The 14,065-nt window shown below is 30.6% G+C and overlaps 1 protein-coding gene across 1 annotated transcript in view; it reads right to left on the reverse strand.

Annotated features, from left to right (window-relative positions):
* The window catches only part of LOC148945059 (solute carrier family 35 member F3), a 350,545-nt gene that overhangs the window by 75,116 nt on the left and 261,364 nt on the right, over positions 1-14,065 (reverse strand). The window contains exon 7 of the mRNA XM_089098617.1: positions 13,015-13,204. Within this exon, the coding sequence (XP_088954743.1) occupies positions 13,015-13,204 (190 nt within the window). The remainder of the gene's footprint in view (positions 1-13,014; positions 13,205-14,065) is intronic.

Here is a 14,065-nt window from a genome sequence, read left to right on the forward strand (position 1 = left end):
TCTTTCATTGAAATGCAAGAGTTGGAATATTTCAGTAGTGTTTGGTTATGGTTTACCTTGTCACAGTTATATTTTCTTGATTTTTAAAAGTTCATTTTGAATTTCTTTAGTTGAAATGCAAGAGTTGGAATATTTCAGTAGTGTTTGGTTGTGTTTTATCTTGTCACAGTTACATTTTCTTGATTTTTTAAAAGTTCATTTTGAATTTCTTTCATTGAAAAGCAAGAGTTGGAATATTTCAGTAGTGTTTGGTTGTGGTTTATCATTTCAAAGTTACATTTTCTTGATTTTTAAAAGTTCATTTTGAATTTCTTTAGTTGAAATGCAAGAGTTGGAATATTTCAGTAGTGTTTGTCTGTGTTTTACCTTGTCACTCTTACATTTTCTTTATTTTTAAAAGTTCATTTTGAATTTATTTATTTGAAATGCAAGAGTTGGAATATTTCAGTAATGTTTGGTTGTGTTTTACATTGTCACAATTACATTTTCTTGATTTTTCACAGTTCATTTTGAATTTCTTTCTGTGAAATGCAAGAGTTGGAATATTTCAGTAGTGTTTGGTTGTGTTTTACCTTGTCAAATTTACATTTTCTTGATTTTTCAAAGTTCATTTTGAATTTCTTTCGTTGAAATGCAAGAGTTGGAATATTTCAGTAGTGTTTGGTTGTGGTTTACCTTGTCACAGTTACATTTTCTTTATGCTACATGTTATTGATTTTTAAAAGTTCATTTTGAATTTCTTTCGTTGAAATTGAAGAGTTGGAATATTTGAGTAGTGTTTGGTTGTTGTTTTACTTTTAAAATTTTCATTTTCGTTTTTTTTTCAAAGTTCATTTTGAATTTCTTTCGTTGAAATGCAAGAGTTGGAAGATTTCAGTCGTGTTTGATTGTTGTTGAACTTTACAATGTTTCATTTTACTGTATTATAATTGTTCAATTTTTATATATATCGTTTAATTTCAATTGATTGAATATTTAAGTATATTGTTGTAGTGTTTTAAATTTTAACATTTTAATTCTTATTATTTTTCAAAGTTCATTTTGAATTTCTTTCTGCTGAAATGCAAGAGTTGGAATATTTCAGTATGTTTGGTTGTGGTTTACCTTGTCACAGTTACATTTTCTTGATTTTTCAAAGTTCATTTTGAATTTCAGTAGTATTTGGTAGTGGTTTACCTTGTCACAGTTACAGTTTCTTGATTTTTCAAAGTTAATTTTGAATTTTTTTCGCTGAAATGCAAGAGTGTGAAATGTTCTGTTTTTTTTGGGTATTGTTTACCTTTACACTGTTACCTTTGATCGATTTTTCAAATTTCAATTTTTTTATCTTCTGTTGTAATGAAAAAGACGGTAGATTTCAATTTAACTGTGAAATTTTATTGGATTAAAAATTTAAATAACTATTTTCATTCGTAGAAATGAAAGAGTTGGAATATTTCAGTAGTGTTCGGTTATGGTTTACCTTGTCACAGTTACATTTTCTTGATTTTTCAAAGTTCATTTTGAATTTCTTCGTTGAAATGCAAGAGTTGGAATATTTCAGTAGTGTTTGGTTGTGGTTTACCTTGTCACAGTTACATTTTCTTGATTTTTCAAAGTTCATTTTGAATTTCTTCGTTGAAATGCAAGAGTTGGAATATTTCAGTAGTGTTTTGTTATGGTTTTTCTTGTCACAGGTACATTTTCTTGATTTTTCAAATTTCATCTTGAATTTCTTTTATTTAAATTCAAGAGTTTCACTTTTTCAGTTGTGAACGGGAGCTTTTCAACTTGACAATTTTTTATTCTTATGATTTTTTCATCTTTTATTTTGAATTTTTATCGTTGAAATGTAGTAGTTACACAATCTCAAATGAGGGTGATTGTTTTATACAAAGTAAAACTTACAGTCTCTTGATTCTTCAATTATTATTTGGAATTTCTTTCGCTGAAGTCAACCCAACTTTTTGGATATCTCTCTCTCACTATGACTCTGTTTGTGTGTCGTGTCTGTGTGTGTCTCGTTTCTATGTGTGTGTGTGTCATCTCTATGGGTGTGTTGTCCAAAAAACCAGTCTGGTTGAACTTGTGGAGTTTTCGTACTGCTCACTTTTTTGCAATGTGTAGGAACCGACGGGGAATCCCTAATCGTTTTGAAAGGTGTCAAGGACGGGCAGGCAAATAGTAGGTAGTTTAAAAACGTGGTTAATCACGTTTCTGGAATGATTCAAAATTAACTTTGAAAAATCAAGAAAATTTAACTGTGACAGTGTAAACCACAAGCAAACACTACTGAAATATTCCAACTCTTTCACTTCAAATAAAGAAATTAAAAATCATCTTTTAAAAATCAAGATAATTTAAATGTGACTTGGTAAACCAGTACCAAACACTACTGAAATATTCCAACTCGTGCATTTCAACGAAATAAATTCAAAATGAACTTTGAAAAATCAAGAAAATGTAACTGTGACAAGTTAAACCACAACCTAACACTACTTAAATATTCCAACTCTTTCATTTCAACGAAAGAAATTCAAAAAGAACATTGAAAAATCAATAAAATTGAACTGTGACTTTGTAAACCACAAGCGAACACTACTGAAATATTACAACTCTTTCTTAACATCTAAATAACGAAACTATTTAAATATTTTTATAATTAATAGTTTACATTGGCTAGTCTATCAGCAACAAACAACGTCTGATATTGCAAAACATTAAATTTTCTGTATACGAAAATCAAATGAAATATGATTAAAATAGAAAATGAATCTTTGTCTTGGAAATAAATTACCAACTGATACTGTAATAGTACAACTCTTGCTTGAATACGTAATAAATAAAATTTGAGTGTTGAAAAATCATGAAAATGTACGTGTGACAATGAAAATCATGAGAAAACACTACTAAAACAGTTCAACTATTGCTCTTCAACGAACGCAATTCAAAATCAACATGGAAAAAATCATGAAAATGAAAGTGTGTCAAGGTAAAGCACACGCAAAACACTACTGAAATTGTCAAACTCTTGCATTTCAACGAAATAAATTCAAAATTAACTTTGAAAAATCAAGAAAATGTAACTTTGACAAGTTAAAACATAACCAAACACTACTGAAATATTCCAACTATTGCATTTAAACGAAAGAAATTCAAAATGAACTTTGAAAAATCAAGAAAATGTAACTGTGACACTGAAGTATTCCAACTCTTGCATTTCAGCGAAAGAAATTCAAAATGAACTTTGAAAAATCAAGAAAATGTAACTGTGACAATGTAAACCACAACCAAACACTACTGAAATATTCCAACTCTTGCATTTCAGCGAAAGAAATTCAAAATGAACTTTGAAAAATCAAGAAAATGTAACTGTGACATGTTAAACCACAACCAAACACTACTGAAATTCAAAATGAACTTTGAAAAATCTAGAAAATGTAACTGTGACAATTTAAACCACAACCAAACACTACTTACATAGTCCAACACTTGCATTTCAGCTAAAGAAATTCAAAATGAACTTTGAAAAATAAAGAAAATGTTACTGTGACAAGGTAAACAACAACCAAACGCTACTGAAATATTCCAACTCTTGCATTTCAAAGATATAAATTCAAAATGAACTTTGAAAAATCAAGAAAATGTAACTGTGACATGGTAAACCACAACCAAACACTACTGAACTATTCCAACTCTTGCATTTCATCGAAAGAAATTCAAAATGAACTTTGAAAAAATCAAGAAAATTTAACTGTGACAAGGTAAACCACAACCAAACACTACTGAAATATTCCAACTCTTCCATTTCAACGAAAGAAATTCAAAATGAACTTTGAAAAATCAAGAAAATGTAACATCAAGAAAATGTATCTGATACAAGTTAATCCACAAACAAACACAACTGAAATATTCCAACTATTGCATTTAAAAGAAAGAAATTAAAACTTAAAATTTAAAAATCAATAAAATGTAACTGTGACAATGAAAAACACAACCAAACATTACTGAAATATTCAAAATCTTTAATTTCAACTATAGAAATTAAAAATGAACTTTGAAAAATCAAGAAAATGTAAGTGTGACAAGGTAAATCACAACCAAAAATTACTGAAATATTACAACTCTTTCATTTCAACGAAATAAATTCAAAATGAACTTTTAAAAATAAAGAAAATTTAACTGTGAAAAGGTAAAACACAACCAAACACTACTGAAATATTCCAACTCTTGCATTTCAACAAAAGAAATTCAAAATGAACTTTGAAAAATCAAGATAATGTAACTGTGACAAGGTAAACCAAAAACAAACACTACTGAACTATTCCAACTATTTCATTTCAGAGAAGGAAATTCAAAATGAACTTTGAAAAAATCAAGAAAATGTAAGTGTCAAAAGTTAAACAATAAAAAAACAATACTGAAATATTCAAACTCTTGAAATTAAACGAAAGAAATTCAAAATGAAATTTGAAAAATCAATAATATGTAAATGTGACAAGTTAAATCGCAATAAAACGCATCTTAAATAGTCCAACTATTACATTTCAACGAAAGAAATTCAAAATAAGATTTTAAAAATCAGGAAAATGTACTTGTGACAGGGTAAACCACGACGAAAAACAAAAGAAATATACAAACTCTTGCATTTCAACGAAAGAAATTCAAAATGAACTTTGAAAAATCAAGAAAATGCAACTGTGACAAGGTAAACAACAACCAAACACTACTGAAATATTCCAACTCTTGCATTTCAACGAAGGAAATTCAAAATGAACTTTGAAAAATCAAGAAAATGTAACTGTGACAAGGTAAACCACAACCAAACACTACTGAAATATTCCAACTCTTGCATTTCAACGAAAGAAATTCAAAATGAACTTTGAAAAATCAATAAAATGTAACTGTGTCAAGGTAAATCACAACCAAACACTACTGAAATACTCCAATTCTTGCATTTCAACCATAGAAATTCAAAATGAATTTTGAAAAATCAAGAAAATGTAACTGTGACAAGGTAAACCACAAGCAAACACTATTGAACTATTCCAACTCTTGCATTTCAACGAAAGAAATTCAAAATGAACTTTGAAAAATCAAGAAAATGTAACTTTGACAAGGTAAACCACAAACAAACACTACTGAAATATTCCAACTCTTGCATTTCAACGAAAGAAATTCAAAATGAACTTTGAAAAATCAATAAAATGTAATTGTAACAAGGTAAACCACAAACAAACACTACTGAAATATTCCAACTCTTGCATTTCAACGAAAGAAATTCAAAATGAACTTTGAAAAATCAAGAAAATGTAACTGCGACAAGGTAAACCACAACCAAAAACTACTGAAATATTACAACTATTGCATTTCAACGAAAGAAATTCAAAATGAACTTTGCAAAATCATGAAAAATGTAACTGTGACATGGTAAAACTGAGTCTCTCAATCCCTGTAAAGATCTTTTAAAATATACAAAAACTACTTATTTAACACAAAAAATTTCTTTTTTAATTACAACAAGGTAAATAAAAAACCACACTGAATCAGGAAACTGAGTCTCTCAAACCCCTTAAAGCTATTTTAAAAGATAAAAAAACTAATTATTTAACAAAAAATTTTTTTTTTTAATGACAATCAATTAATGAAAAACCACGCGGAATCAGAAAACTGAGTCTCTCAAAACCCTTATAGCTATTTTAAAAGATACAAAAAACTACTTATTTAAAACAAAAATTTCGTCTTTAATGATCATCAAGTAAATAAAAACCACACAGAATAAGGCAACTGAGTCTCTCAATACCCTGAAAGCTCTTTTAAAAGATACAAAAACTACTTAATTAACACACAAATTTAGTTTTTAATGACCACCACGTAAAGTAAAACCACACGGAATCCGGCAACTGAGTCTCTCAATCCCCGTAAAGCTCTTTTAAAAGATACAAAAACTACTTATTTAACACAAAAATTTCATTTTTAATGAGCACCAAGTAAAGGAAAATCACACGGAATCCAGTAACTGAGTCTCTCAATCCCTGTAAAGCTTTTTTAAAAGATACAAAAACTACTTATTTAAGACAAAAATTTCGTTTTTAATGACCACCAAGTGAAGAAAAACCACACGGAATTATGCAACTGAGACTCACAATCCAATAAAAGCTCTTTTAAAAGATAAAAAAACTACTTATTTAAAACAAAAATTTCGTTTTTAATGACCATCAATTATAGAAAAACCATACGTAATTAGGCAACTGAGTCTCTCAATCCCTGTAAAGCTCTTTTAAAAGATACAAAAACTACTTATTTAACAAAAAAATTTCGTTTTTAATGACCACCAAGTAAAGAAAAACAACAAGGAATACGGCAACTGAGTCTCTCAAACCCATTAAAGCTCTTTTAAAAGATACAAAAACTACTTATTTAACACAAAAATATCGTTTTTAATGACCACCAAGTAAAGAAAAACCACACGGAATCAGCCAACTGAGTCTCTCCACCCTATTAAAGATACTTTAAAATATACAAAAACTACTTATTTAACAAAAAAATTTCTTTTTTAATGACCACCAATTAAAGAAAAACCACTTGGAATCCGGCAACTGAGTCTCTCAAACCCCATAAAGCTCTTTTAAAAGATACAAAAACTACTTATTTAACACAAAAATTTCGTTTTTAATGACTTCCAAGTAAACAAAAATCACACGGAAATCTGCATCTGAGTCTCAAAGTTCTTAAAGCTCATTTAAAAGATACAAAAACTACTAATTTAAAATCCAAAAATAGTTTTTTAATGAAACTCAAGTACAAAAAACACATAATTACAAAGGAACCTGAGTCTCTCAAACCCCTTAAAGCTCTTTTAAAAGATACAAAAACTACTTATTTAACAAAAAAATTTTGTTTTTAATGACCATCAAGTAAAGAAAAAACACACGAAATTAGGCAACTGAGTCTCTCAAACCCTGTAAAGCTCTTTTAAAAGATACAACAAATGACCACCAAGTAAAGAAAAACCACAAGGAATCTGGCAACTGATTCTCTCAAACACAGTAAATCTATATTAAAATATAAAAAAAATACTTATTTAAAATAAATATTTCTTTTTTAATGACAATCACGTAAGAAAAAAATCCATATAGTTATGCAACTGACGCTCTCAATCCCCTTAAATATACTATAAAATTTACAATAACTACTTTTTTAACACCCCAAATAATTTTTTAATTGGCATAACGAAAAGGAAAAACCCATGGAATAGGGTGACCGAGACTCTCAATAAGTGAAAAGCTCTTTTAAAATAAACAAAACTAATTATTTCACACACAAATTTCGTTTTTAATGACCATCAAGTAAAGGAAATACACACGGAATTAGGCAACTGAGTCTCTCAAACCCCTTAAAGCTCATTTAAAAGATAGAAAAACTACTTAGTTAACACAAAAATTTCGTTTTTAATGAACATCAAGTAAAGAAAAATCACACGGAATTAGGCAACTGAGTCTCTCAAACCCCTTAAAGCTCTTTTAAAAGATATAAAAACTACTTATTTAACAAAAAAATTTCGTTTTTAATGAACATCAAGAAAAGAAAAAAAACACGGAATTAGGCAACTTAGTCTCTCAAACCCTTTCAAGCTCTTTTAAAATATAAAAAAACTACTTATTTAAAACAAAAAATTCGTTTTTAATGACCATCAAGTAAAGGAAAAACACACGGAATTAGGCAACTGAGTCTCTCAAACCCATTAAAGCTATTTTAAAAGATAGAAAAACTACTTATTTAACAAAAAAATTTCTTTTTTAATGATCATCAAGTAAAGTAAAATCACACGGAATTAGGCAACTGAGTCTCTCAAACCCCTTAAAGCTCTTTTAAAAGATATAAAAACAACTTATTTAAAACAAAAATTTAGTTTTTAATGACCATCCAGTAAAGAAAAATCACACGGAATTAGGCAACTGAGTCTCTCAAACCCCTTAAAGCTCTTTTAAAAGATATAAAAACTACTTATTTTAACACAAAATACAAGCAAGCAAATAACATGGGAATTCCGATACACGCAAGCAAATAATTGAGTTATTTTTACGTCACAATGTTTCAACTTAAAATCATTCTAATTATAGCATCCCATTTCTCATACTTTAATTACCTGTTACGCTTTCTTAACAATCGGAATTTTAACATCACACGGAATTAGGCATCTGAGTCTCTCAAACACCTTATATCTCTTTTAATAGATATAAAAACTACTTATTTTAACACAAAATACAAGCAAGCAAATAACCCGGGAACTCATATACACGCAAGCAAAGAACAGAGCTATTTTTACGTCACAATGTTTCAACTTAACATCATTCTAATTATAGCATCCCAGTCCTCATACTTCAATTACCTGTTACGCTTTCTTAACCATCAGAAGTTTAACCAACGTAAATTAAGTTATAGACAATACTGGTTTAATCTCTTGGCAAAAAGTGTGATGACCTGTAGGCCGCAAATAAAACAGGATCTCTTTGAAAAGGTGTAGAGCTTCTATAGAAGTATTACCTAGATGCGAGGGGCTACTCACACTCTTTGAAAAGGTGTAGAGCTTCTATAGAAATGTTTTCCTATAGCTTCAAGCAATATGGTAGGTACTACTCTACTAAAAAGGCACTAGAACTTTTAATTTCCGTTCCCAATGAGTCCTCCTACGATATTCTAGGACCACTGGGTCGATACGATCACCCCTGGAAAAAAACAAACAAAAAAAAAAACAACAAAAAAACAAATAAACACGCATCCGTGAACTTTCTTCTGGCAAAAAATGCAAAATTCCACATTTTTGTAGATAGGAGCTTGAAACCTCTACAGTAGGGTACTCTGATGCGCTGAATGTGATGGTGTGATTTTCATTAATGTTCTATAATTTTTAGGGGGTAATTCCCCCTTTTTTCGAAAATGAGCAAAATTTTCTCAGGCGCGTAACTTTTGATTGGTAGGACTAAACTTGATGAAAGTTATATATTTGAATTCAGCATTAAAATTTGATTCTTTTGATGTATCTATTGGTATCAAAAACACGTTTTCTAGAGTTTCAGTTACCATTGAGCCGGGTCGCTCCTTACTTACAGTTCGTTACCACGAACTGTTTGATAATTCACACGTATCTGACTCGGAAGCCGGAAGTGAATTCTTGCAAAAAAGATGACAGGGTAACATGTAAGTTATGAATCAATGAAATCAATTATAGAAGAAAGAATTCAAACCTCCAAAGAATCTTGAAGATGTATGCTGAAAATTTGCAGAATTTTTCGCGGTGGATTTTTATAGGGGGTTAGAGACCCCAAAAAAATATCGGTTTCGATAATACATTTCGATATTCGATATAGATATTTGATTCAACATATCAATATTGATATCAAATATTGCCCCACACTACTTGCAATCTCTCCACACGGCAGTTTAATATCGAAACCATCAACAGTATTACGCAAATCATTAATATATACAAGGAAAACCAACAGGTCGAGGGAAGATCTTTGTGGCACTCCATGTTTACTGCCCTAAACCCTAATATATCACCATTAATAGACACACACTAAATTCTAGCATTAAGGAAAGATTGAATGAATCAAAAAGCCTTGCAGCGCACACAAGCATTGACCATCTCTCAAAGCAGAATTTTGTGGTTAACACAATCAAATGCTTTGACAATATCCAAGAACAGAGAAGCAACATTCCTTAGAATATCTAAGGAATCGTTTATTGTTGTCATGAAAAACAATAGTGCCTGCTCCGTTGACATATTGTTACGAAATCCGAATTAGTTTTCATGGAACAAATTTCAAGCCTCCAAAATACTTGACAGTCTCCTAGAGAAAACTTTTTCGATAATCCTAGAGAACACTGATAGTAATGAAATTGATCTATAGTTACCAGGCTTGGGCCAATCACCACTTATAAATAAAGGAGTAATCTTTGCACGTTTAAGCCTTTCCGAAAACACGCCTTTCTCAAAGCATTGATTAATCAAACACATAAGATATGAGTGAATCGAACTAAAATCAAACTCAACAGCTTTTAACTGAAGAAGCTCAATACCAGCTGAAGAATTTCTAAACGATGCAAGCACTTCATTAACTCCGTCAGGGTCACTGGTTTTAGGTATAACGAGATGTCGGCCTCTGCGAGTAGATATCGCTCAAATTCATTTGCCATACTAACGCTACGATTATTCTCAGTAACTATTAAATAATTTTGGTAAAATGGTCCCATATCTCAGTCGGACTGATGGAATTTGGGAACCTGTCGTTATTTTTTTATCACCTCCTTAATCACCTTCCATTTTCCAGGACATCCCGCAGCTCGTTTAAACTCTTCTTTATCTTTTTTTTAGATCTTATCAGAATTGTATGTAAGAAATTATTATACATAGAATAGCGTCTTTCTTCTGTATGGGTTGTGATACTTTTTGATACATTAAGGAGCACTTCTTTTCTCCTAGATACACGTTGTGTTGAAACAGTCTGCAATAAAATAATACTATTTCCCAAACTCTTCCTTAATGTCAGGGTTCTGATTATTTATTGTTAGCCACTTTCCCCCCAACAGATTTTCAAAATTTAAAAGTGTAAGATCATTCAGAAGCACAGTTTTCTTTTTCAATGATTTTTGCTTCCCAGGCTGAAGGATTCCGACTAATTCATGGACACTATAACTCCGTAATGATCTGACACGTCATTAACAAGCAATTTAGGGTATCTCTCTTGGTTGTTAGTGAACCAGTTATTAAGCAAAGTTGCTGAATTTCTTTTAATCCTGATTGGTAAGTTAATAGCTGCATACAACCCATAGCTTATCATCAAGTTACAAAAAGCAGTAGATATTTGATTACGCTGAATTTGCATCAGGTCGATGTTGAAATCCCCTCCAACATAGCATGCATGCGTATTCATTGGTAATTTTTCCAACTTCTCTTCAAGGCAACCCATAAATGTCTCAGAACTACCAGAGGGTTGTCTATACGCAATACAAATAATAAAACATACTCCATGCACTTGTATTTCTAGAACCGAAGACTCCAAAATCACTTCAACAATCATTCATAATAATGAAGATATGATATTATATAGAAATGATATTTTATATAGAAACGATTATAATGAATAGTTCAGTATGTAATACACAAGACTAAACAGGCTATGAAAGTCATAAATTATAATATGGGATATCTAACAACAAGAGCAAGGTACTCAATTCAATCGTACTAATATCTGGTCCTAATATCTGGAACTAACTCGAGTCAAGCTTCAAATTTTCTTATAATGTAAACCTTTCAAACAGAACTAAATAACTAGTGTAGCTTACGTAAATAACTTACGTAGAGTTATCTTTATTTTTCTGTAGTATTTGCTTTTTGTTTGTATATGTTTCTGCGCGTTGTAATTTATTTGTTTCAATTGCGCTCCATCCTACGTAAGCACTTGCGCAACATATTCACTACGTTGTGAAAGTTTATTCCATCCCCAACGTCATGTTTCCTCAGATTTCATAAAATACGTTGAATTGTAAAATTCATTGGAACTTGACTGCTAGAATATTTAATTAAACTCGGGACAGTTCTGCGTTTTATATTACTGGGCTGGGAAAGAGGCGGGTTTAATACTATTTCATTTCAGAGCAGATATCTATAAGGTTGTCTTTGTTTGGCAATTTTTTTTTGTGGTTCAAATTGTTGGAAATAAAAATGTTATACTTGTATTTAGTTATGTGACCAAGAGTGGCAAACTCCCAAGCTTCCTTGAAATTTGAATCTGGGAGGTTTTCTCCTTGAATTTGTTAGACCTTTAGAGGCTCCATTTCACTATAATTTTATTATTTTCGCTTAAGTGATTTAAATAATATTTTGGAATTTTTCTTTCGTATTATTCATTTAAAACCACGAATTTTGCTCCTTTACACACTGGCAAAAGTAGTAGGGAGGGGGATGTAAAACATAAAAAAAAATATCACCAACATTTCTAAGAGCGACACAAGTAAATAAAAAAAGCCAAAAATATAGTCTAGGCCCCGATATACTCTAGATAAAAAAAAATATGTGTTGCATCAAGGCCGTCTCTAGGGAAAGAGATATTCTGGGTTTGACTCCATCCCCACCCCCAAAATTTTTTAAAACTCGTAAAAGCGCAACAAAATTGAATATAAACAAATTTTGATGGGTTTTTAGATACTTTTTCTTTTAAGAACTACTCCTAAAACACCCCCCTCCCACCAAACACAAGTGCTGCATATACCATTGGTTTCCATGTATATTATTGTTCGTCCGTTTTTTCCGGCCTCTTTGAATAGAATAACGTGGTTACGTGGGAGAATCTTTCCATGGAGGATGTATTCAAGGGGTAAAGAACATTTCTATGAAGGGGACGCTGTATTTCCAAGCATTATTTAAAAAAACGATCAGAAATTAAGTTAAAAAAAAGATTTTTTTAACTGAAAGTAAGGAGCGACATTAAAACTTAAAACAAACAGAAATTATTCCGTATATGAAAGGGGCGGTCCCCTCCTCAACGCCTCACTCTTTCATCTAAAGTTTTTTGTTGTTTTAAAAAATAAAGGTGTGAGAAAGAGTCAAACTTCAGCGTAAAGAGCGAGGCGTTGAGGAGGGGACCGCGTCTTTCATATACGGAATAAATTCCGTTCGTTTTAAGTTTTAATGTCCCTCCATACTTTCAGTAAAAAAAAACTTGGTTTTTTATTTAATCACGCTTCTAGACTGAATCGCTGAGCCACAAATTCATTGGATGAATAGACTAACAACAAATACAGATTTAATTACAAAAAACACACACTTACCTATATATACATACATATATATATATATATATATATATATATATATATATATATATATATATATATATATATATATATATATATATATATATATATATATATATATATATATATATATATATATATATATATATATATATATATATTCATATATATATTTATAGACTGTAAACTTATATAAATTTATGTATATATACTTACTAAAAGTGAGTACTCCTGCGACACAAAGGTATCCCCAAGGTATGTGGTGCCATCTTACAACTTCAGTACCAGTAAAATGAAGAGTTAAAACAAGTGGCCATAATAATAATATACTTAATGCTCCAATTAAACTGAAGAATAATGAAACCTGTTGAAACGTAGCATCACCAAAAACTCTTCGGAATGTAACCTAGGGATAAAAAGAAACAAGAAGGTCAACAAAGAATGAGAAATAAAACTGAGAACGAACAGATAAAAACTGTGGCAGTTCTAGGCCTGGACAGGGGGGCTGCCGCCCTCTCTGTTTTTCAAACATATGAAATTAAATTCCTTTCATTTTATATTTTTACACTCCTGTGACATACAACCGCTAAAGCATAAAAATACAAGCTGCTGGACTACTGGATAAGACTAGTTACTGGATAAAAAGACTAGCTACTGGATCAAACGGCTTCATTTATAAAATTTATAATGGAAATTATCGGATGCGCATCAAAAAATTTGTTTATAATAATACGATTGTAAATTACCAGATTCGGTATGCTTGAAGATGGAAAGTCACAGAACATAAGGCTCCAAGTTATGGAGCACCTGAAACCTTGATTTGATATGCAACAGAACATTTGTAAAAGTAAGAACCCCGTTTGATTGTTCCAGATGTTCTGCTTTTGTTAAAACCCCTTTATAACCAAAATAAGTAGACTGTATAGGCCTATACTTTGACTGTATGGACTGACTGGAGTTTGACTATATAATATAATAGTTTGAATAGACTATATATAGTTTGTGTCGATGTTGCGATTAATTTAGCCACGTTATTAACAGGGAAAAAAAAACCCAAGAACAGTTTCTGGGCATAAAGTTTCCGAAGCACAAACATCCTAGGGTTAAAACTATCTTCTCAAGTATCATTTGTTTTTGGCTTTTTTGAAGAAAAAAATTTGCTAAACCCTTTTTTACGTTTTGTGAAATGTTTTAATGCTCAATTTTTTTTTTATTCTTAAATTTCAATGGATACCAAAGTAGAGTAAGGGGTTATATTTTGCCGCCT

The sequence above is a fragment of the Artemia sp. Qi Xiang Cuo genome, chromosome 13, assembly GCF_049724085.1.
Source record: "Artemia sp. Qi Xiang Cuo chromosome 13, ASM4972408v1, whole genome shotgun sequence".
NCBI classification, from domain to species: Eukaryota; Metazoa; Arthropoda; class Branchiopoda; order Anostraca; family Artemiidae; genus Artemia; species Artemia sp. Qi Xiang Cuo.